The 25785-nt window shown below is 43.5% G+C and overlaps 1 protein-coding gene across 1 annotated transcript; it reads right to left on the reverse strand.

Annotated features, from left to right (window-relative positions):
- Positions 1-6021: 6021 nt before the first annotated feature.
- LOC116502620 (vomeronasal type-2 receptor 26-like) lies at positions 6022-18196 on the reverse strand (the record flags this gene model as incomplete). The annotated part of the gene is made up of 2 exons (XM_032208491.1): positions 6022-6145; positions 17628-18196. Coding segments are annotated over 2 exons (693 nt in total), but the record flags the coding sequence as incomplete, so codon positions are not given.
- Between the last annotated feature and the right edge of the window lie 7589 nt (positions 18197-25785).

Genomic DNA, 25785 nt, shown 5'->3' on the forward strand with positions numbered 1-25785 from the left:
AGCTGGTGTGAACTAGTAGCAACCCACCTCTGATCTAATGCACTGTTCCAGAACTAAATTAGGGCATTTACAGGCCCCGTTAGTTAGGTGGAATTCCTGCCAGAAGTGGGAGGTGAATTGTAACCCCATATCCAAACTAATGTGGTCAGGAACACTGTGTAACCTATTCACGTGTAACCTATTCACGGGATAAATTGGGGAAGTTTGTGTGAAACATACTCCCAAGCAAATGAGTGAAGAACATAATTGGAATAGAAGGGGTCTTTGAGGGCTTCTAGTACAACCCTCTACTCGCAGAGCAGATTGTGGTATGGCTAGCTGATGAAAGCTAAATAGCTTGAAATAGATCTATACTAGTCTCCCTTTATTTATTTATCAGTATAAATATAACAAATGTAACAAAAAGGCAACAGTAAAAAAAAATATTGGGTTTCTGTCTGGATGGTCTCTTGTGACGAGCCGAAGACAGAGAGTGGAAGTGTGACCTTCCTCCCATATTTGGGCATAACAGGGGTTGTGACTTTAAATATATACCTCTCACCCTGGCTGGCTGATGAGGAGTCGAGCCCTGTAGCTCAATGGTTAACACATCTGCCTAAGAGGCAATAGAGCACAGGTTCGATTCCCAACAAGGGTGTGGCTAGCTGATGAAAGCTAAATAGCTTGAAATAGATCTATACTAGTCTCCCTTTATTTATTTATCAGCATAAATATAACAAATGTAACAAAAAGGCAACAGTAAAAAATATTGGGTTTCTGTCTGGATGGTCTCTTGTGACGAGCCGAAAACAGAGAGTGGAAGTGTGACCTTCCTCCCATATTTGGGCATACCAGGGGTTGTGACTTTAAATATATACCTCTCACCCTGGCTGGCTGATAAGGAGTCGAGCCCTGTAGCTCAATGGTTAACACATCTGCCTGAGAGGCAATAGAGCACAGGTTCGATTCCCAACAAGGGTGTGGCTAGCTGATGAGAGCTAAATAGCTTGAAATAGATCTATAGTAGTCTCCCTTTATTTATTTATCAGCATAAATATAACAAATGTAACAAAAAGGCAACAGTAAAAAATATTGGGTTTCTGTCTGGATGGTCTCTTGTGACGAGCCGAAAACAGAGAGTGGAAGTGTGACCTTCCTCCCATATTTGGGCATACCAGGGGTTGTGACTTTAAATATATACCTCTCACCCTGGCTGGCTGATAAGGAGTCGAGCCCTGTAGCTCAATGGTTAACACATCTGCCTGAGAGGCAATAGAGCACAGGTTCGATTCCCAACAAGGGTGTGGCTAGCTGATGAGAGCTAAATAGCTTGAAATAGATCTATAGTAGTCTCCCTTTATTTATTTATCAGCATAAATATAACAAATGTAACAAAAAGGCAACAGTAAAAAATATTGGGTTTCTGTCTGGATGGTCTCTTGTGACGAGCCGAAGACAGAGAGTGGAAGTGTGACCTTCCTCCCATATTTGGGCATACCAGGGGTTGTGACTTTAAATATATATATATATATATATATATATATATATATATATATATATATATATATATATATATATATATATATATATATATATATATATATATATATATATCCTATCATCCTATCAAAAACAGTACCACAAAAATCAGATTAGGAACACAAGTTGAAATAGGGAATAAAATGGTAAGTGAGCACCTGTCTACCCTAGATGAGTTCAAATCACCAGGACCAGATCGATTACATCCCAGGGTTCTGAAGGAACTGGCAGACAAGATCTCAGAACCACTGAACTTTATCTTTCAGAGATCCTGGAGCACCGGGGAACTACCAGAGGACTGAAAAAGAGGTGGTGTGGCTCCCATCTTAAAGAAAGAGAGAAAAAAGTAGACCCAGGAAACTATAGACCTATCAGCCTGACTTCAATACCAGGGAAGATTCTGGAAAAGATAATCAAGCAACGAATTAGTGAACACCTAGAAGTAAACAAAGTAATAGCCAAAAGCCAACATGGGTTTGTCAAAAACAGATCATGCCAGACTAATCTTATTCCATTCTTTGATAATGTGACAAAATTAGTGGATCAGAGGAATGCCGTCGATATAGTTTACTTGACTTCAGTAAGGCATTTGATAAGATAGACCATAACCTACTACTAGATAAAGTAGAGGAATGTGGGTTAGACAGCATCACCACCAGATAGATTTGTAACTAGCTGACCAACCGCACTCAACGTGTAGTCCTCAATGGAACTGCATCTACATGGAGGGAGGTATGGAGTGGGGGACCCCAAGGCTCTGTTTTGGGCCCAGTACTCTTCAACATCTTCATCAATGATTGGGATGAGGGAATAAATTGGGAACTCATCAAATTTGCAGATGACACCAAGCTGGCAGGATTAGCCAACACTCCAGAAGACAGGCTTAAGATACAGAAGGATCTTGACAAACTTGAACATTGGGCACTATCTAATAAAATGAAATTCAATGGCAGAAAGAGTAAGGTTCTACATTTAGGCAACAAAAACAAAATGCACAGGTACAGTATAGGTGGTACCTTCCTCAATAGTAGTAACTGTGAAAGGGAACTTGGAGTCCTAGTGGACAACCATTTAAATAATGTCTTGGTAAGGCCACACTTGGAATATTACATTCAGTTTTGGTCACCATGATGTAGAAAAATGTGGAGGCTCTAGAAAGAGTGCAGAGAAGAGCAACAAAGATGATTAGGGGACTGGAGAGTAAAACATATGAAGAACGGTTGCAGAAACTGGGTGTGTCTAGTTTAATAGAAAGAAGGACTAGTGGTAGTGATAGTGGTGTTCCAATATCTCAGGGGTTGCTACAAAAAAGAGGGAGTCACACTATTCTCCCAGGCACCTGAGGGTAGAACAAGAAGCAATGGGTGGAAACTAATCAAGGAGAGAAGCAACTTAGAACTGAGGAGAAATTTCCTGACAATTAAAACAATTAATCAGTGGAACAGCTTGGCTCCAGAAGTTGTGAATGCCCCAACACTGGAAGAAGATGTTGGATAGCCGTTTGCCTGAAATGGTATAGGTTTTCCTGCCTAGGCAGGGGTTGGACTAGAAGACCTCCAAGGTCCCTTCCAACTCTGCTATTGTATTGTATTGCAATATTGTTCTTCAAACCTTTTATAATGAATTTGATCATGAGCATTTTAGGATAACAATAGTTAACATGTTGAATAATATATTTGTAGTCTTTTTTCTAATGTGATTTGACACTTAGTCTCTCCTCACCATCACAGGTCTGCAGCAGAAACCCTCAAAGCAAAGAGGATGTGATCATGGGTAGATATTTATCTTTTGATCCTCTGCCCACACTGTTATATGAATCCCCAGCCATGAAATCTACAATGGACGTAGTGAAAAACAGCTCTTGAATTCTATGATGAAGATAAGAATGAAGCTATCATCAAACACCCATTCACTTTGCCAGATAGGGGAACACAACCACTAACCTGTGGGACTTTGTAGGTTCCTCCTAGAGTTGACATCTGGATGGAGACGTCTCTGTGAGCTCTATCAAAAAGTGCCAAAAGGTTGTCCTGCTTTCCACAGCTGTAGTTGGGAACATTGGCTTCTCCAGTAGAGAGCATGTCCAGCAAGGCATCTGAAGTGCCGAGGGTGTTATCATAGCTGTCCTGGATGTTGCAGCCAAGTGTGAGATTGTGCGAGGCCTTGTGATTTTTATTTAAAACTTCAATATTGAAAATGACACGTAGTATATATTTTTTCCGATGAGGTAAACTAGTGTAAAAACATACTCATGTTAGAATTAGCAGCAGCAGCAACAACAAAATGCTCTAATCCATCTTTCTCCACAAGCTAACTGAGATTTAAGCCAATATTAACCCAAAACCAGAGGCTAATGATAGTCAATCATCATCCTTTGATGTTTGTGAGTGTGGAGAAGATAGAATGGACATAGTCCTCCAAAAGGATTAAAATCAGAAATACACCATTATTTGTAGCGGTACTAATTTCCATGAGCCCCGTAAACAGGTTGCAGAATAATTCAGTCATTAAAATAGGACAATCCTAAATGGAAAAGGATTTTGATAAGTAACCCAGAAAAGCTGTTCTAAAAACAACTCATCCGCTATTCCTATGAAAATGAGGCATTGAATATCAATAAGCAGTTATAAAAATATACAAACTGGACAGGGGAAATACAACAATCACGACTTTCAACAAAACGTAGTTCAGTTCATAAATAGAGGATTGAACAGAGAAAAGTATAAAATATGGACTTCTTTCAGGTTTTATTTTCCTTATGTCAGGATTTGAACCTCTCCCAGACAAAGTATAGAGGCTGTGGAAATCACAAGGATTCAAGAAATTAGCCATGTCCTGTAATATAGGAGTAAGTAAAATAAGAAGAAGAAAAAAGAGAGTTAGAACTGCAAATGGAGGGAATGACACTCCATCACAGTGAATGACTTACAACTGAATCTGCCTAGAAGGAGCCACATTGAAAGGTAATGTTGTGTGTTCTGTTATTGATGGAGAGATGACTACACCAATGAGAAGATCTCCTGGTCTATAATAACTCCATGGCTTTTCTTCATCCTGATGGTCCAAATTCAGTGGGCACTTGATTGTAAGTTTCTTAGAGACTGGTTGAGACACCTGCAGCATCAGAAGTAGAAGCAGGAGGTTCATCATTCAATGGGCTAAATCAATCTCCTTCCCGTTTCTAAAGAAGAATTGGAAGCATTGGAAGCCTTCTCACATGATGGAATATCCAAGGATTTTCCTGATTCAAACGGAGATGAAAAAATATCCACCTGGCAAAGAGAGAGAAAGTATATTCAAGAGGACAGGTCCTGCCTATTCCATGACTTGTGCCACAAAGAGCATAACTTGTGCTATTTACCCTTTTCTGATGCAAGATCCTTTCCATGTTGCTTCTGTCAGATGTTTACATCAAAAGCAGCCACTGGAGAAGTAGGAGAAGAGCTCTCAAGACCAGAATGGTAATAACAGTGAGAAGGAAACTCTCCTCTTGGGACCCTGAGCTTCTTCGTTGTAAGGAAGGGTAGCTGGAGAAAAGCATGTTTGTTAAAATTTATAAATACTCCCTTTGGGTCACTCTTCTGTAGTGGCCTTAGACCTTCCTGTTAGGACATGTCCAGAAAGTGGTGCTGAAGCAAGAAATATCAACAGCCAGAAAAGTGACTTCTGCTGTCCTTCAATGTGGTCCTTTGCCTCCAGAGACTGTACTCTAATGCCATGGAAGCCATCAGTATCCTTGAACCCAAGCCTAATGTTAAGAGTAGGGCATATTTAAGATTTTCTTTTCAATGAGATCTTCAAATATTAATCCCAAATTGGAGGTGATTTTAGAATTCCTTGTAACTGAATGAAATTTCATTTGTCACCTGTTCTGGAAATATCAATTTTTTCATGAGAGCTAAATGCTGTGCTGTGAGGTCTGCAGCTGAGATGGTGGCAGTGCCCACAGTGTGGGGGATGGTGTAACCTGATTTATTGCCGCCACCACCCAGAATTTGGTTTTGGGGGACCTGGGGACAGATCCTCAGGTTTTATAGATGCACATGGTGTGACTGTTGTGACATTCCTATCTCTGAGTCTTTGTTTGAAATTCCAGCCCAGATGACCTCCAAGTGCTTCCAAGATATAATTCAGAGTCCCCATGTTATGGTATTGATAAACTCCAGCCTGGCCAAGCATTCATGCTGTGTGAATGTGGCCCTTACAGGAAGAAAAGTGTCTCCAGTTTATTAGTCTTAAAAACGATTCTTCAGCCACTTGGTGAATTAATACGCATGATTAACTGACCCATCAGCTGACAGGTTCAACCTCCAAAAATAAACAATGCTTAAAAGTTGCAAGTGTGAACGCAGCTATTGATGAAGTGACCAGGTTAAGTGAGATGCATAGCTATGACCAGAGCCAGTCTATGGTCAAGGCATGAGGATAATAACCAGGAGACCATGGGTTCTAGTCCTGCCTTGGGCAGAAAGTCAGCTGGGTGAACCTGGACCAACCAATCTGTCAGAGCCCTAGAAAAGAGTCAATGGCAAACCACTTCTCAAAAGCCTTGTCACCTATGATCTTTCTGATATCTTTCACACCCAGCCGGCTGAGGGTATGGGCCTTCATGAGTCTGTCTTCAGTGCTGCAAAACCAGCCAAGCAGACTCCAAATTGCTGAAATTGGGTGAAATTTTTATCTGGTTGCACTGTGAAGAAGCAGCAGCAGGAAAGCTCCAATCTTGACCAGGAGAATGGTTTCAAGTCCTCATGAAGGCTGTGGAAAGGGTGAGGAGGAAGCAGGAGTCCTGGAAGGACACACAGGGCTGCAGGAGGTTGATGTCCCTTCCTGTCCAGGACAGGGAAGGTGTGCTGGAAAAGAGGCAGGTGGATCCCACATCTGATCTGGCTCAGGCATGTTTGGAAAATGTTTCTTTGAAGGAGGAGCCCTAATAGCAACTGGGGGAGGGGGGCAATGAAGGGTCCTGGAGAGCCATGAGTGAGGGGGAGTGAGGTGGGGAATGCAGGAGGTTTATGTCCCTTCCAGGGAAGGGCAGGGAGGGGTCTCTGCAAGAGAGGAAGGCAGGTGGAGCCCACAACCCAATTCAGCCAAGGCAGCCTGGGAGTGTGATCAGAAAGCTCTCTTCTGAGGGAGGGACCCTTCTCACATGCAGAGAGGCAGTTGAGCCACACTGACCACACAGACAATGTTTTCTTTGCTTGCTTCCTGCCTTCTCTCTACTTTTTAAACTCTGCAGTCAAAGTAACTGATTTGGAACCAACGTAGCAGTAGGGATAAATTTCCTGAGACTTTAGTTTTAGCACCTAATTCAGGGCTGGGGGAGGAATAAATGTCTTATCACTACTTGCAAAACTGGGTCAGAACATATACATACTGTATGGAGAATGTAGGAATGCAGGTTAATAATACAGTTATGAAGAGGAACCCACTGGTTGTCACTTAATGACAATTTTCTCAACTTCAGCCCCCTACACTTTATCAAGTAGAAAAGTCCATTATTGCAATGTGGACTACCAGAAGCAAAAGTGAGGAACTAAATTAAGATTCTGTAACGGATTGTATTTCTTACAATCTGGGACCGGTTAGCAATTTCATATTTACCTAAGTGAAGACCAGAAATTACTTGGCTAATGTTTATGCTGTCTTCCATCTTCCATGGATGATTCCATGGTCTTAATACGTTTCCTTTGTCATTCCTTGTTATTCTGCATAGTCTTTGACAGAGTCCAAATGTGTGGAAAATTGTCTTCCTGGATTTGTCAAACAAACTTGGGAAGAAGAACAAGTTTGCTGCTACGACTGCGTTCCTTGTCCAGAGGGGACCATCTCCATGCAGGAAAGTGGGTGATACTGGTGGAAAGAGTACGAGATTCATGGTGATCATTTTGATCAATGTCAATAATATTAAAACCACATATATGTTGACTATTTTGTTGTTTTTCTTTACTTTCAACATGTCTTCCATAATTTGAAGTTTAAGAAAAAGATCTTCAGTGAGGAGATAGGAAGCAGTACAAGGACATGAGGAATTGGGCAAGAATTCTTTAGTCAGAGGAAATGTCTCTTTTGCTTTTCAGTTTGGAAATGTCCCTCATATTTGGTTTCTTAGGAACCTTTGATTTTTTTTTAAAAAAATTGAGGAATGGTATGAAGTCAATGGATTTTGGTCACCCTAACCATTTTCACATTACAGGCCAAAGAATAGAGTAGGATACTTTACTGTAATGGCCAAGAGTGATTGGAAACACAAGGAATTGGTCTGTGGTGCATAAGCTTTCAGGATGCTCCACATGGTGTTTCTCTTAAAGATCACCTGGAATGTACAAATGGTCCAAGAATGGAATAGCATGCATATGTTGGCTTTCCCTACATTTTCTCATATTATACCCCTGTGATGTGAACTGCAGAGTCCAAGTTTAATTTCCAATTGAAATTTAATTCACCTTTAAAGCCCTAGTTTGCATAGGACCAAGGCATCAGTGGAACCTCCTCTTCCTCGAGTTATTTGCCTTTCCCACAGGTATAATAGTCATGTTTTAGATAATTTATTTGGGACCTGCCTTTTTGGTTGAAACTCCTGCGCTATTGAACATCCTCCCTCTTACATAGCAACAAGATTCTTCTTCTTCTTCTTCTTCTTCTTCTTCTTCTTCTTCTTCTTCTTCTTCTTCTTCATCTCCTCCTCCTCCTCCTCCTCTCCCTCCTCCTCCTCCTCCTCTTCCTTCTCCTGCTTCCAGGTATTGGGAAAAGGCAGGGTCAGTGCAGGATGAAAATGTGGCTGTTTATATTGATGAACTTAGTTGTGGCAGTAGTTATTTCACTTTTGTCTTTCCTTTGGAGAGGGACATTGTTTTTGTAGTCATATATATTGAGGGATTTTCCTGGGATGGAAGATACCCAAAGTTTGCTTTAAGATGCTCAAACATGTAAAGGTTTTGCATATGTATGCATGCTGCTATTTACCATTTACTATAGCTTTTTCACCTCTCCTTCTAAGCTGTCAACCAAAGGTACTTCATGAAATGTGAGAGACTAAAATATTACTTTCTGTTTTTTTCAGACACTGAAAAATGCACCAGTTGTCCAGATGAACCATATCCAACCAAGAACAGAGTCTGATGTAAAAAGGATAACCTTCCTGTCCTATGAAGACCATCTGAGTATCATCCTGGTCTCCTTTGCCTCACTCTTGTTCCTAACCACAAGCTTTGTTCTAATCACATTCTTTCAATAGCTTGGAACTCCCATTGTCAAAGCCAACAACCGGGACCTTTCCTTCACCCTCCTGTTCTCCCTCCTCCTTTGCTTCTTGTCTCCTTTTCTCTTCATTGGTCGACCTAGAAAAGCCACCTGTCTTTTGCAACAAACAGTGTTCAGCATTGTCTTCTCAGTAGCTGTGTCTTCTGTGTTGGGCAAAACAATCACGGTGGTGCTGGCTTTCCTGTCCTCAAAACCAGGAAATAAAGTGCGAAGATGGTTGGGGAAGTGCTTGAGCAACTCCATTATTGTCAGCTTCTGCTTTGCTACTGCTTCAGCTGCCATGAAACGGGAGGGGGGGGCGTGTATGTGGGAGGGTTTTAATTGATGTGCTGGAGGTCTGCTGCAGGAATGTTCTAGGATGTTCCAGTCGTTGGGGTTTACGCATGCGTACGTGTTTCCCGCCTGCATCAACGGCCTTCACATTCCATCTTGGCCTGTCTTTTTGAAGTTATCTCACACCTGACATTTGAAGGACTTATGATTGGACTGGAGCTTTGATCCTAAGGGGGGGGACGGGCTTTGCCATATATCAATTGCTTTCGCGCCATATTATTCAGATCTTGCTTCACTACTACTCGCTTACCATTTATAATTAGTAAAAGTACTTTGGATTTCCAACCCATGGAGTCTCTTGGTCTTCTTTCCTAATTATGGAATGGAGTGGGGCGTGACAAGAAGCAAGATCTGAATAATATCCCTTTCCAGGAGATTTACGTCTACCGAGAAGGGACATAATGTCTTCTCCGACCAGAGAAGAGGAAGGCGCCGTTGGAGGGACGGATTCCAGTGAACTGGGACCTCCCGACCTTTCTTTACACCAGCCCAGCCCGTCTGACCGACCTCTGCACGAAGATTTATGTCAACTACAAATTTCCAATCAGCCTGAGCCTTCCCCCCTACCCCGTTGGTCAACTTCAGTGGGGCAAAGAGAAATAGAGACAAGCTGGAATGCTGGACTCACCCAGAGACCGCCTCAACAAACTTCGCTGGAGCCAGGGGCCGTGAGGAAACCTCAGGCGGGTGAATTCCCTGACTATTGGAGCCAAAGAGGCGATGAAGCTGAATGGAGAAATTATCAACACCAGGGCCCCGTGAGAAAACCACAGCGGAGTGAGTTACCTGATTATTGGGGTCAAACATTTTTGGAGGACAGGAGGGGGGAGGAGGAAAGAGACTGGAGAAGTTGGCAACGTCACCCACGCCAGGATTCTCCCCCACCCCTCCCTCGGCCTGTCTCACCCCCTGCGGCTAGAGGTTTTGCTGATCAAAGGGGACCTCCCCCCCAGGCCCCCCCTCGACGACATCGAATGGCTAAAATTCCTCCCTTGCCTGTGCGTTTTAATGGTGCTTCAGCCACCCTTCCCTCCTTTCTTATGCAAGTCTTTAACTACATGGAAATATATGGGCGGGACTTTGAATCTGACACTTTAAGGGTCAGAATGGTTCTTTTATCCTTGGACGGTGAAGCGGCTACGTGGTCAACTGCTTTGCATATGTCTGGTTCTCCCCTCTTGGGGAATTTCAACCGTTTTATGGCGGCTTTCCGCCAACGTTTTGATGACCCGTTAACTGAGAAGCGGAACAAATTAAAGTTTTTAACCTTTGACCAAGACGATAGACCAGTCGCCCAATACATCCAGGAATTTCAATGTCTGTCTCAGTACATGAGAGGCTGGGGGGAGGATGCACTTCTGGACAGATTTGCTGAAGGCTTAAACGCTGACATTTATCAACAATGTGTCAATCGTAACCTGCCGAGGCGTTTAATCACTTGGTTTGAACATGCTGCTGACGCTGAGCTTGACTTAATTCGTCTGCGTTATGCCACTGAAGAAAGAAGGAAGCGAAAAGAAAGAGCTGCCAAGTCCCTCCCCCCTCCTACTACTCAAGCGTTTTCCAGACGCCGAGGCGACGCGAGGGAGCCCCCTTCTGGCTCCTCCAGACCTTTAACATGTTTTCGCTGTGGGAAGCTTGGGCATACGGCCCCCCTCTGTCGGGCGAAATCACCCCTCTCTGCCCAACCCCCTCCCAGACGTGAGGAGAAACCTGCCAGAGGCTCTGAAAAGAAAAAGAAGGAAACGGCTTTCGCTGGGGAAACCAACCCCCCTCCTCTTCCCCAACCTTTGACGGATGACGCGGATGCTAACTCCTCTTCTTCTGATGACTCAGATGACGACACTTCACCTCACTGGGTGAGTTCAAACAAGGGGCCCCTTCTACTCCCTATTGAATTAAAAGTTCCTCCTGAGGGGACACCTGCCACCCTCCTAGCATTACTGGATTCCGGCTGTTCCCGGTCCATGATCAACCCAGCCATGGTTGAGAAATTAGGCCTCAAATTGCGCACTTTGAAAACCCCTATTGTTTTTTGCCAGATAGACGGATCGGTTGCGGGGGGGGGCCCGCCCATTTTTTTTACTGAGCCTTTGGAAATGAAAATGGGTACCCACACTGAATTAATCTCTTTTGTGGTCGCACCTGGCATGGACAGACCACTTATTTTGGGCATCCCGTGGCTCCGGAAGTGGAACCCTCACATAAATTGGCGGACAGGCCGCTTGCGTATTCGCTCCAAAGTTCCTCCAGTGGGGGAGGGCTCTCCAAACCAACCTGACGTCACTAACGTTCCTGAAGTAGCCGCTAGGGGGCAGGAGAGGATTGCAGGAGAGGAGAAAATTCCGAAGGAATATTTGGATCTTAAGGAAGTCTTCAGCGAGCAATCTTCGGACATTCTGCCCCCCCACAGGCCTACTGATTGCTCCATTGACATTTTGCCCGGGGTCAAACTCCCAAAACCCCGCATTTACTCCATGTCACCCAGGGAAATGGAGGAGATGCGTTCTTTCATTGACAAGAATTTGAAACGTGGTTTCATTGAACCGGCCCGACCCAAGGTGGCGGCCCCTGTGCTGTTTCGTGAGAAGAAAGATGGGTCTCTTCGTTTATGTTGTGACTTTAGGAACCTTAACGCCATTTGTTCTCAAAACCTCTACCCACTCCCATTGATGAAGGACTTATTGGCGCAACTGGGGAAGGGCCGCATCTTCACAAAATTGGACCTGCGTGAAGCGTACTATAGGGTTCGCATTAAGGAGGGGGACGAATGGAAGACCGCCTTTAACTGCCCTCTTGGTTGTTTCCAGTTCCGGGTCATGCCTTTTGGCCTACAGGGGGCTCCTGCTGTATTCATGCAGTTTATTAATGAGATCCTACACGATCATCTCTATAAGGGCGTTATCGTATATCTGGACGATATCCTCATTTATACCCGCTCTCACGACCACCACGTCAATCTAGTGCGCACTGTTTTGAAAAAACTCCGTGCAGCCAACTTGTATGCCAAATTGTCTAAGTGTGAGTTTCACCAAACTACTATTGACTATCTGGGCTACCGTATCTCCCCTCATGGAGTTGAAATGGACCCTGAGAAGGTAAAGGCCGTCACTGAATGGGACGCTCCCAAAACTCGTAAACAACTGCAACAATTTTTGGGTTTCGCTAATTTCTACCGTCAATTTATTCCCTCTTTTGCCGACATTGCTCTCCCTATTACTAATTTGCTCAAAACTAAAGGCGACCCAAAACCTAAACCCAGTAAGCCTTTGGACTGGACCATGGAATGCCAGGCGGCGTTCGAGAAGCTTAAACGCCTTTTTGCCGCTGAACCAGTTCTTAAACATCCTGACCTCAACCAACCCTTCGTTGTCCAAGCTGATGCCAGTGATGTCGCAGTTGGGGCTGTTCTGCTACAAGCCAATGACCAGGGTACCTTACAGCCTTGCGCGTACACCTCACGTAAACTCACTGACACGGAACGACGCTGGGCGGTCTGGGAGAAAGAGGCGTTTGCAGTTCGTTGGGCCCTCGCTACTTGGCGCCACTTCCTTGAAGGCTCTAAACACCCTTTTGAGGTGTGGACTGACCACAAAAATTTGGAGGCGTTGCGCACGCCTCGCCGTCTCTCCCCAAAGCAGATGCGTTGGGCCCAATATTTTAACCGTTTCAATTTCACTCTAAAGTATATCCCGGGTGGAAAGAATTTCATGGCCGATGCTTTGTCCCGGTTACCTCAGTATAATTGTTCCAAGCTAAGTATCGTCCAACCGCTCTTGGCGGCTCCGGTGCTCACACGTCACCAGACCAAGGCCCAAAGGGACGTACCTCACGACCTGCTTTCTAACCTCAAAGCAGCTCTCCCGCAGGACGACTGGTTCCTGAACCATCGGGACGAATGCACCATGAGAGACGATCTACCGTGGATTGGAGCTAAATTATACATCCCCGCTTCCTTACGTCTTGTGGTCCTTCGTCGCGCTCATGACTCCAGGATGGCGGGTCATTTTGGATTCGTGAAAACTTTGCACCTCGTGAAGAGACAATTCTGGTGGCCCTCTTTAAAAAAGGACATTGAACTTTATGTCTCCAGTTGCCCGGTTTGCGCTACCGCCAAAAAACCTCCGGGGAAACCACATGGCCTTCTACAGTCCGTCGCCCGCCCCATTGCCCCGTGGAAGGAAATTTCTATGGACTTTATTGTGGACCTTCCCGAGAGCCAGGGGCACACGGTTATCTGGGTGGTTACTGATTTGTTCTCCAAGCAAGTTCACTTCGTGCCGTGCCACAAGATTCCTTCCGCCAAGGCCTTGGCTAAGCTCTTCCTTTCCCACATATACCGCTTGCATGGCGTTCCCGACCGTATTATCTCCGATCGTGGAGTCCAATTCACATCCAAGTTTTGGAAGGAGTTCCTCACGCGTATTGGCTCCGCCCAGGGCCTTAGCTCCGCCTACCATCCTCAGACTAATGGCGGCTGTGAACGTACTAATTCCGTCCTTGAACAATATTTACGTTGTTTCATCAATTATCAACAGGACGATTGGGTGGACTTGTTACCACACGCTGAAGTGGCCTATAACAATTCGGTTCACTCCAGCACTGGGTTCACCCCTTTCAGGGTCGTTTATGGCCATGATTTTGTTCCTATCCCCGAACTGCCTACGGCCCAGCCTCAGGTTCCTTCCGTGGCGGACTGGAGTGAACGTCTCAGTCGCCTTTGGCCCCTCACTCGTTCCACCTTGGACGCAGCCCACAAGGCTCATAAGAAGCAGGCTGATAGGAAACGCTCTCAGCCTTATGAGTACCACGTTGGTGATTTAGTGTATTTGTCCACGAAATTCTTGCATACCACTCAAAAGTCTAAGAAATTGGGTCCCAAGTATGTTGGCCCTTTCCCGATTTTGAAAGTTATCAATCCTGTTTCGGTTCGTTTGCAATTGCCCAAACATCTTAACCGCATCCATCCGGTATTCCATATCAACCTCATCAAGCCACTTCGGGTATCTGACCTGCGCCCCGCAGATGACCCTCCGCCTGCTCCGTTGCTTGTTGATGGGGAACGTCATTTTGAAGTCCGGGACATTCTGGATTCCCGCAGGCACCGCAATCGCATCCAATACCTTGTGGCTTGGAAACATTTTCCCCCCTCCCACACGGAATGGGTTGATAAGTCCCACGTTCGTGCTCCCCGCTTGCTTCGGAAATTTTATGCTGCTTATCCCGACAAGCCTTGACTTTTCTCCTTTCCCTCTCTTGTTTGTTTGTTGTTTGTCTGTTTTGTTCTGTGTTGTCTGTTTTGTTTGTTTTTTCTTTCAGGCTTGACAGCCTTTTTTCCGGGGGACGGCCGGATGTCAGCTTCTGCTTTGCTACTGCTTCAGCTGCCATGAAACGGGAGGGGGGGGCGTGTATGTGGGAGGGTTTTAATTGATGTGCTGGAGGTCTGCTGCAGGAATGTTCTAGGATGTTCCAGTCGTTGGGGTTTACGCATGCGTACGTGTTTCCCGCCTGCATCAACGGCCTTCACATTCCATCTTGGCCTGTCTTTTTGAAGTTATCTCACACCTGACATTTGAAGGACTTATGATTGGACTGGAGCTTTGATCCTAAGGGGGGGGACGGGCTTTGCCATATATCAATTGCTTTCGCGCCATATTATTCAGATCTTGCTTCACTACTACTCGCTTACCATTTATAATTAGTAAAAGTACTTTGGATTTCCAACCCATGGAGTCTCTTGGTCTTCTTTCCTAATTATGGAATGGAGTGGGGCGTGACAATTATGCTTTGTGGTTGTTCTGGTCAGATTTTCATCTCCATCATGTGGTTGGTAATTTCTCCCCCATAAAGGCCAGGAGATGACTCATATGTCTCTTCTCTTGAAGAGTTGCTTAAGCCAAATATTGGTTGACATGTGTGCTTAGGAAAAATAGGACTACAAACAGTTTAAAAAACATAAACATTATTTATTTTTTTGTTTATTATTTATGTATTTTATGATTATTTTGAATTTTTGTTTTACTAACAAACCTTACATATTTATTTCCTTCAGTTTTAAGAAACATAATGTCAGGCCTGCATTTATATTCCTTTTAGAATTTTGGCCTGCCACACTTTCTCTTTTCATTATGCTGTTTCTTTAGTATAGTCGATGGGAGGGGGGAATAGAAGGAGTAGGATTGTGGAATGTATTATTTTCATTCTTTACTAGAAGCCAAGGTCATCCTTTGTCTCCACACTTTCATATCTGACCGGAAGCAGCTGGGTGGAGACGCCAGCATGGAAGAAGATTGGAACATGTGATGGATTGTGGGTGTGGGGACAAGATCATATACCGAGCTGAAGTGGTGCAGTGGGTAGAGTGCAGTACTGCAGGCCACTTCAGCTGACTGTTATCTGCAGTTCAGCGGTTCAAATCTCACCGGCTCAGGGTTGACTCAGCCTTCCATCCTTCCGAGGTGGGTAAAATGAGGACCCAGATTGTTGGGGGCGATATGCTGACTCTGTAAACCGCTTAGAAAGGGCTGAAAGCCCTATGAAGCAGTATATAAGTCTAACTGCTATTGCTATTGCTATCATGAACTTTAAACTGCGTGGAATTCTGATGTCATTTCCAGTACTGGAATTCCACAGCTATGTGCCAACATATCTGTCTTATTAAATTGGAACCTTAAGCATAGTTTTGCCTTGGACTCTGATTTAATTCTGCATGATATTTGGAATGCTGACATTATTCCAATACTCCCTTTAAATTAAATCACCAGCACCGCCTCCCTCATGGGGGGGGGGGGGCTGGTGAGGGTTGCTGTTTTCCCTACTCCTGAGCCACCCGGTCAGCATAAAATATCAGTGAATTGAATTGAATTGAATTTTATTATTTGTATGCCGCCCTTCTCCGGGGGGGACTCAGGGCAGCGAACAACTCAAATTTAGGAGAAAGCCTTTTGAGATAAGAAGCTGAAATGAGACACAGATCTTCAAATCTTCAAAGGTAAAAGCAGTTTCGCTTTTAAAATTTATTGCTGCTGGCAAGAAGCCCAGCCTGTGGGGGATGGAAAGAACAGGAATGAAGGAGCTTATTCTCAATGTGGAGAATGGATGGCATGAAGATCTGATGAGTGGAGATTCAAGCCCCCCTCATGCAGTCAGCTTCGATGGAGATCCCGGACCATTCCGGACAACTAAATGTTAGTGCATACTACCCCTCCTTCCCCCCAGCCAAGGCTTGGAAAACCCCCTGGAGTGGAGATTTTGACTCCTTCCAAACAGGGATATTTGAAATGAACCAATGCCCTGCACCTGAGTTGAAGACAGAATCCCTATCAAGATGGGATTTTCAACCCAGCAAGCAAGAAGGGATTTGGCCAGCATCTTTCACTTGCCAGCCACCAGGAATTGGGCTGCAGCTAGTGGATGAAGAACCACTAAATTGGGCTTTCTTTCCAGAGTATGATGGTTAAGATTCCAGTGGGCACCTCCTGGACCATCAACATGGGAAAGTCCCCCAAGCCAGCAGAGGGGCCCTTGGGCCAGAAATCCTCCAAGCCAGCAGAGGGGCCCTTGGCACATAACACCCCCCCCCTAACCAGGCATCATTGGGTGAACTGCAACTTGTGAATCAGGCACCCTCGGGATGGGTCTTAATCCCAGGTCATGGATGAAAGGGATTCCAATTGGTACCTGCCCTTCCTCAGCAGATGGCCCCATGACAGAAAACTGGGCAGTGGCCAACTGAGGGATTGATCTCCCAACTGGTTCCAGTCTCCCCTGCAGTGCCCCAAAAGGTTCTTGCCCAACCTTCCTACACAGAAAGGTTCTCAACAATGAAAGAAGGGATTACCAAGGGGCAAACTACAGAATGGATGGTGGAAAAATGTGATGAGGCGGTTCCTAAGTTTAGAGATGTAACAGGGTCCCTTTCTTCATGGGGGCAAATAAAATGCCACCTTTGCTGTCAACTTGGCCACCAAGCATCAGAGTGCTTGGCTCCAGCCCCATTGCCACAAATGTGCGCACCAACCGCCACGGCAGAAAAGAGGAGGCCCCAGATGCCAACACAAAAGTGTCATCTGGCCCAACAACTTCTAGAAGAGGATCCCCAACTTAAGGTGACAAAGAGTCCTACCAAGGGAGAGGCCTCGGAGGAGGAAAATGCTGAAGATGACCCAATGGTGAATGCACCCATCCACCCCTTCGCCTTCCAAGTCAACCTCTAAATTGGAACCGTAAGCATAGTTTTGCCTTGGACTCTGATTTAATTCTCCATGATATTTGTAACGCTGACACATAATTTGTCAAATAAATGCAAAGGAAGCAAAAAACCCAATAATAATGGTTAATTAAATGACCCTAAGAAACAACTGAACAGTCATTCCTCTGCTTTTGTCATTAGATGTTCCTTAGTGTTTAGATCTGGTCTCAGGATGATAATGTAGCACTTGGGGAAGAAGATGCAGCCAAGCAGTCCAGAACTGGAGGCCAAGATGGAGAAGACCTGCACGGCCACCATGGACTTTCCTTTGGTGCTCAGATAGGTGGGCAGGAAAGAGATCCAGACACTGCAGAAGACCAGCATGCTGAAGGTGATCATCTTGGCTTCGTTGAAGGCCCCAGGCAGGTTTCTGGCCAGGAAAGCCACAGTGAAGCAAATGGCAGCCAGGAAGCCCATATAGCCAAGGACAACATAAAACAAGGTGACAGAGCCTTCATTGCATTGAAGGATAATCTCTCCAGGCTGGGAGTGCAGATCAGAGTCAGGGAATGGGGGTGATACTCCCAGCCACAGGACACAGATGAGAAATTGGACACCAGAACAAGAAAGGATAATGGAGTTGGCCAAGCTCTTCCCCAACCATCTTCTCACCCTGTTCCCTGGTTTTGAGGCCAGGAAGGCCAGCACCACTGTGATTGTTTTGGCCAACACAGAAGACACGGCTACTGAGAAGACGATGCTGAACACTGTTTGTCGGAGAAGACAGGTGGCTTTCCTTGGATGTCCAATGAAGAGAAAGGAGGACAAAAAGCAAAGCAGGAGGGAGGACAGGAGGATGAATGAAAGGTCCCGGTTGTTGGCTTTGACAATGGGAGTTTCAAGGTATTTAATGAATATGATGAAAATAAAGCTTGTGGTTAGGAACAAGAGTAGAGCAAAGAACACAAGGATTATGCCCAGATGTTCTTCATAGGACAGGAAGGTTATTCTTTTGGGGATACATTGGACTCGGTTCTTCGTTGGATATTGATCATCTGGGCACTTGGTGCATTTGTCAGTATCTGAGAAAACAAAGTAATATTTCTTTCATAGTCTTTCAAATTTCAAGAAAATACATTTGATGTGATTTGATACTGAAAGACAGGAAAGTTCTCAGTAAATAGAATATATTTACACTTCAGCAAAACGTCCCCTGTACATACAACTATGAAAACAAGAGCAAAACTAAAATAAAATTAAAAGGAAAAAAATATGGTGCTGCAAGCTGCCTTCTCTGAGGTAATCCACCTGATTCTTATCCTGCAATGACCTGATCTTACCTCATTCCAAATGCCTGGGAGAAGTAGCAAGTCTCCAGCATTTTAAGAAGATGGGGGCCTATTGAATTTCAAGGGGAAGTGGTTCCAATGCAGCAGGAACTGAACCAGAAAGAGAAGGTATTTGAGGACCCATAAAGTAGGAATATTTTCGGGAACATATCCTTTACATGCCAATTATATCTGCTCAGGTGGGGTCAGCAGATATCCTCAAGGAGAGGAAGCACTGTAGATACCCTGGTTCTGTCTCATGTACGGTTTTGAAGGTGAATTTAATTGCACTTGGGAAGAAATTGAGATCCTGTGGAGATTACACAATAGAAGTGTCCTATGGAACAACACATTGAAATCACAACACTATGCATGCCTTTACATTCTGGACCATCAGTAAATTGCAGGGGTTTTTCGAGAACAACCCCATGAGTATGGGATAGAAACAGAAAATTGATGGCAGAAAAAGACTGAGTACTCCATCGCATCTACACTTCGAGGTGTTTGTTTTCATATTAATTTAATATTATATTTTATTTCATTTTTAAAATTTTTGTCAGATGCTAGATGTACATTTATCCCAATAATATTTAAACTCAGTTACTGATGATTGACACACCAACTAGACTTTTAGTCAATTCCTCTAAAAATCCTGGACATGTGGTAAAAGTTGTCTAACATGGTTGGATCCATGGAGAGCCTCTTGAGAAGGGTTGCAACACTGTCTACTTCAGGGGAGATTATACAGCCTCTTCCAGTTAAAACTCATTGTCTACTCTGGATTAGGGAGTATCTCCAAGCTGTAAGGCCTTCTAGAAATCCCTGAAAATGTGATTCTATCAACAGCCCTGGGAATCACCTGGTAACAGAGCCGTTAATACTGGTTGCATAGTTGGTAGCATCTGGATGAATTCCTCTCTTGCTTTCTTAGTGTTTATTTCTCATTGTTTTAATTTTTAATTATTGCTTTAATTGTATGCCAACAAGGGTCTCTTTATGTGAAATAGACAGCCATATAAATTTGATAAATAAATTTTAAAATAAAAAGATCTCAAGAAAGATTAATTCATGAAATAATTCAAGAAGAGGAACTGAATCCATTTTCTAGATTTGGTCAACAATTTTAAATGGAGAATAATTTCAATATTGGTATCAATGGATATTAAATAGATTGATCTTTTATTAGTTCTCCCCTTCACACTTTCTGCTCTTTTTAATCCTAACACAGCATGTTACACTTTTTTCCCCTTTCAAAAGCAGGACTATATTCTTTTTTTGTTGGTGTTATAGCTGTTTGTATCTCAATACTTAACAATATAAGAAAATTGGAAAGATAAGAAAAAGTGGGAAGGAAATAGCCACGTGATGATTTTATGATGAGACATCTGCTTGGTTTTCATTGTTCCTTAAGCCCAAAATCTCTCCCTCAATTGCTCCTTCTAATTAGATATTTCAGCTTATTAGGATTTATTTTCTTAATAAAGATTGATTGATTAAATGGATGATTGATGAATCTTTTGGCCTATAATATAAAGTTGGTTTGAGTGAGCAAAGCCCATTGAACTAAAACCATTCCTCAAATTACAAAGAATTCAGAAGTTCCTAAGAAAGAGAAATATGGAAGGATACATCCAAATTGGCAAATAAAGGAGATATTTCCTAACCAATTCACAACATCCTTCTTCCTACCTCATCCTTCAAAATCTTTTTCTTATCTCTCCCATAATGGAAGGAATTGGACACCATGAAAATTAAGAACCAAACGATTAACAAAAACCATTGTCTTTAAAATGCGTATCTCTCACCCACCTTCCTGAGTGGAGATGGTCCCCTCTGGACAAGGAACGCAGTCGTAGCAGCAAACTGGCTCTCCTTCTCGAGCCTTCATGACAAATCCAGGCTGACATTTTTCCACACATTTGGACTGAGGCAGAGACTGAGAAGAGAAAGAAGAAATGCCAAAGAAAATATGTAGAGATTCATCATTCATGTAAGATGGAAGTAGACATGAACATTATCCAAATATTTTCTAGCCTTCAGCATTGTTGGATCAGACGCCTCTCCTAGAACTTGTAAGAAGCCTTGCGGAGAGCCGCCCACTCAAAAAGGTAAGCATTGCCGGTTGCAGGCTAGAGTGTCCCCCCCCCCCGGGGTCCCCTGGCTCCCCTGCCTGGCCTGGCTAAACCGCCTGGCTAACTACCAACTTTCCCCTCAAGCCTCCAGCTTGTTTACCTTCGCTCTTCAGAGCGAATCCGGAGCTGCCTGTTTCTGCTTTTGAAATCCCTGGCTTTCTGTCTGCAATCCATCTCTTTGGCTAGCAACTGAATCTGCCTTCTGCCTTCAATTGGATAAGTAAGTGGGGTTTTTCTTTTACTTTTTTTTTAAAGAAGGTTATTTGAGGCTTTTTTAGGAATTTATTTTTTAGGAAATAGCCATTTATAAAGTTTTAGCTGCTCTTATAAATTTAGATTTGTGCAGCTTTCTGAGATTTTGTGTGTTTCTGTACACAGCACTCACATGCACTACACGAACACAAACAATCACACCCAGCTGCATGTGACATTTTGTCCTTGTGATGGTTGGTATTGTGAGTTCTCCATGACTGTGATTTCCCTGCTTGTTGTTGCAGGGGACATTTTGTGTGTTTTTCCATTGTGTGAGAGTTGCACAATGGCATTGTGTTTTTGTTAAGTATAAAAGTTGTTCTTTGAGGTCTTTGTGGCTTTGTGAGTTTCCTGCTTGTGCCAGGGGCCATTTTGTGTGCTTTTGCAATTCTGCTTGGGCAGGGGGTTGGACTAGATGACCTGCAAGGTACCTTCCAACTCTATTAATCTGTGAAATCTGTTAAGTCTCTTGCAGGAGCCACTTTCTGTGAAAAAATGTTGAGACTCTAGAAAGAGGGCAGAAAAGAGCAACCAAGATGATTAGAGCAGTGTTTTTCAACCACTGTGCCGCGGAACACTAGTGTGCCGTGACATAGTGTAAGGTGTGCCGTGGGAAAAACACCCGCCAGGTGTTTTCAGCGGAGCTCTTCAAAACAAGACTTGTTGAATTCCGCAGGTTTTGAGGCCATTCACTTCCAAAAAAACCCCACTGCTTCCCCCAATAAGCCCGCTGTTTTGGGAGCGCTGCAGATTGGTCTGCTTGACAACCCCAGCCGGGGATTCCGGGATCGCGTTCGTGGCACCACGCAAATGCCCGCTGACTTGCACCTGGCTCCTCCGGGCTTACTTCCCGGCAGAGAAATCAGGACAAGGAGATTGAACGCAAAGCAAGAGGAACGAAGCCAGCATCCCCGCTTTCCTAGCAATGTCTCCTCCTCCTCCCCGTTCCCGTCACCCTCCCGCAGGCAGATTTTGGCCCAGACAAGCCGATGGGGCTCTTCTCGTCCTGGGAAGGGAGGAAGGGAGGAAGGGGCAAGGTTCAAGGCAAACTCGGGAAGGGGGAAATCGCAAAGCTGGAACGGGAGACCTTCTGCGATGAACACGAGCCCAAAGGGGCAACTCCGCGCACGAGCCTCGCCCTGAACCCTGAAAGGCAGAAGACCGCAGGACTCCCATGCGCTCCCCCACCTCCAGCAAAAGCAGCGCAGATGCTGCTCTCTTCCCTGCGCTGCCTCGGAAAGGGAGCCCAAGCCCCACAGCCCCAAGCACAGTTTCTCCCGCGATCACCCACCTCTGCCGCCTCTTCCCTGTGGCGCCTCAGGGAGCAGCTTTGCTCCCCCCTGTCAAATTCACTGGACTCGCTCCTGTAGGATGGCTCCGAAGCTAAAGCACAGGCTATACTCATGCAAAACAGTTCCAAGATTTTGAATGCCCTCAATTGGTCCTCTCCCAATACTGTTCCTATACTTCAATGATGCTGTTGTTAGCTTTCAGTTTTGGAATAATGAGTGAGGAACTAGGTAATACCTACCTCATACCCTTGGATGGATGCTAGCATTCTAGGAAGTATAATATCAAGAGAGTGGATTTTAAATTGATAAATTGATTTATACTTCACAAAAGACAATTGCAAATTGAGATAATTATAAATAATAATCACCTCAGAGCCAAGGTGGCGCAGTGGTTAAATGCAGCACTGCAGGCTACTGCTAGATCAGCAGGTCAGCGGTTCAAATCTCACCGGCTCAGGGTTGACTCAGCCTTCCATCCTTCCGAGGTGGGTAAAATGAGGACCCAGATTGTTGGGGGCAATATGCTGACTCTCTGTAAACCGCTTAGAGACGCCTGAAAGGCCAATTAAGCGGTATATAAGTCTACTGCTATACTGCTATTGCTATAATTGTAAATTGAGAAGATATAGTCAATATAGGCACAGAGTTAAATATTTTTAACATTTTCTAATGGTGGTGTGCCTCGTGATTTTTTTCGTGAAAAAAGTGTGCCTTTGCACAAAAAAGGTTGAAAAATACTGGATTAGAGGACTGGAGGCTAAAAGATGCAATGAACAGTTGCAGGAACTGAGCATGGCTAGTCTAGTGAATAGATGGATCATATTTGGGCAGCTGAATAGAAAGGTGGGAGTCAAGCTCTTTTCCAAAACACTTGAAGGCCAGACAAGGAATAATGGATGGAAATGGAACAAGGGGATATTCAAACTGGAAATTAGGAGAAATTTTCTGTGAGTGAGAGCAATCAACCGATTGAACAGAAGTTGCCTTCAGAAATTGTGGGAGCTTCATCACCAGAAGCTGTCAAGAAGAGACTGGACTGCCATCTATCAGAAATTGTCTAGGGTCTCCTGCTTTAGAGGGATTGAACAAGATGACCTACATGGTCCCTTTCAACTCTGCTATTCTGTTATTCCTCAATTGGAGCAACAGAACTTCCATCCATTCTTGATTCCATTTCATTGGATTCAACTGAAACCTGAAGTCAGGCTCTGGTTAATAGAATTGCCTTCATCTCTAATATTTGAAGACCGGGAACAAGTGAACCTGAAGCTATTAACCTGAAGTTCCTAAGCATATGATTTCTCTCAACAGTTTAATGGTGACAAATGGCAAAAGAGACATTAATTGGCAATGATTTGTGTCCTAAATAATAATCACCTCAAATCTCATTTTGGATATAGGTGAATCAGCTTCAGAATTGTAGCATCTGAAGGATACTTTGGTCAAAAAAATTGAAGCCCCCTTGATCTATCTAATATAATTATGAATGTTTTACTCTGCACATTAAATTATCAATGCAGGATACCCAATTTTTTGACTAGGTTTACCCACTTGAAAAGGGTCTTAATTCTTTGGAAAAATGAAGAAAAGACATCAATATTTTCCCCACCTTGTTGAGCAACTGGAGCTGTGATAAAGCATCTTGGTTGATTTTAAGTTGTTGCCTTTCAAACCTCCCCAAATACTTGTTGATGGGATTCTCCTTGGGAAGAACTACCCTACTCAAAATCGTTAGATCTGCTGCTAGGTCTCCATTTTGATCCAAGTACAATTTCAACAGGGAAAGATTGTACAATTCCTTCTTCTTTAGAAATGAATGGAACTAAAATGGAAACATCCAGGAATTTTAAAAGCAGAAATCTTGTTTTTTTTCAATCTCACATGACTTTTTCACATTTGAATCTCTCTTCTGTGGTTGATTAACTTCTAAATATTGTGAGTTGGGGGAACAAGTGTTGCCACTTCTTCAAAAGTCAAGAACAAAGGTTCAGTAATAGTTCTCAATCATTTAGTATATTGACCAAAAGTGTAGTGAGAAGATATATGTCAACATTGAAATGAACCTGGCTGAGGCCATCTTTCTGTCTACATGGCTGCTACAAGGCAAAAGAGGAAACAGAGAGGGGGAAATTAGGTAAGGGTTGTTTTACCGTCAAAACCAACAAGATTTCCTGTGGGAACCAAGGACATTCCAACAGGTGGCTTAGAGAGGAGGATTAGAGTATCCAAGCAACCTACTAGCACCTTTATAGGACAATGTGACTGATGACTTGTGGGGGACAGTGGGAACTTTCATTTTTTTAATTAGGAGAAAACTGTGGGACCTTTCAGAGTCGGCTTTCACCATTGTGTCAATATGATGTATCCAATAAACTGTTCTTTGAGGAATCTACCTGCCTGGGAGTTCTACTTTCAAAGGGTTCATTACTTGAAACACTGACAATATAATTGACTAAAATTTTCAATCATAGGGTACATTTTAGGAAAGGTCACAAATCAATTGAAGAAAAAACACAAATAATTAGAGTATTCATAAACACCTTGAAAACAACAGGGTGATTGCCAGAAAAAAAGCATTTGTTAAGAAGATGGTTGCAAGCCTAATCCTTATTCAAGTATAATAGTGGGAGGGGGGATGACCAGTTGAACTAATTCTACTTTATTGTAAGACTATATTAACAATGGGAAGGTCCAAATCATTTAATGAACTCTTTTGATGGTCAAAATTAGGGAGGAACTTATCTGTTTCTTTTTCTGACTGTTTTGCAGCTGCTGGTTTCCTCCCCCACATCTTATCCAATCCTTCCCTGTGCAGCATCACTTTCTCTCATCCTCCAAATTCATTCCCACATATCATCACACTTCCTTATTAAACTGTGTGAATACTGCTAGTATAATTTGATTTTAGCAAAGAATCAACAAAATCCTTCCTGATGTGGTGAATGGGAATTTATTTAATTGAGCACTGGATGGCATGATAATTAAGTGGGCATAACTGTGTTTAAAATTGTACTCAAATAAATGTTAATGTTACTGATATAATTGGGGAGTTATAAAAAACAATTGTACCTTGGTCATTATTTCTTTGATATATTCATTAAAAAAGGAAGTAGATAAATCATGATTTGTGATACAGAAATTATAAGTTATTTTGATCTACTTTAAAAATTCACAGTTCAATAATATAAACATATGATTTTGAAAAAGGGAGAGGTGTATATGTAAAATCCAGTTGGAAACTAATTTTGAGCTCCTAGGACTTAATATATCATTACATTTGGTATAACACAAATGAATGGCAGCCACAATCTACATCTTTCTTTTAAGATTTCATTTGTAGTTTTTCTAATATTATTCTGTATGTACAATGGATAAAGAAATAGTAATGTTTTAATGATTTGATAATAATCACATTACTAATTTGGCAATGTCATGAATCCCACAGTGGATTCATACCAGGTCTCCTAAGAGTCACC

Source organism: Thamnophis elegans, chromosome 2 (assembly GCF_009769535.1).
Source record: "Thamnophis elegans isolate rThaEle1 chromosome 2, rThaEle1.pri, whole genome shotgun sequence".
NCBI classification, from domain to species: domain Eukaryota; kingdom Metazoa; phylum Chordata; class Lepidosauria; order Squamata; family Colubridae; genus Thamnophis; species Thamnophis elegans.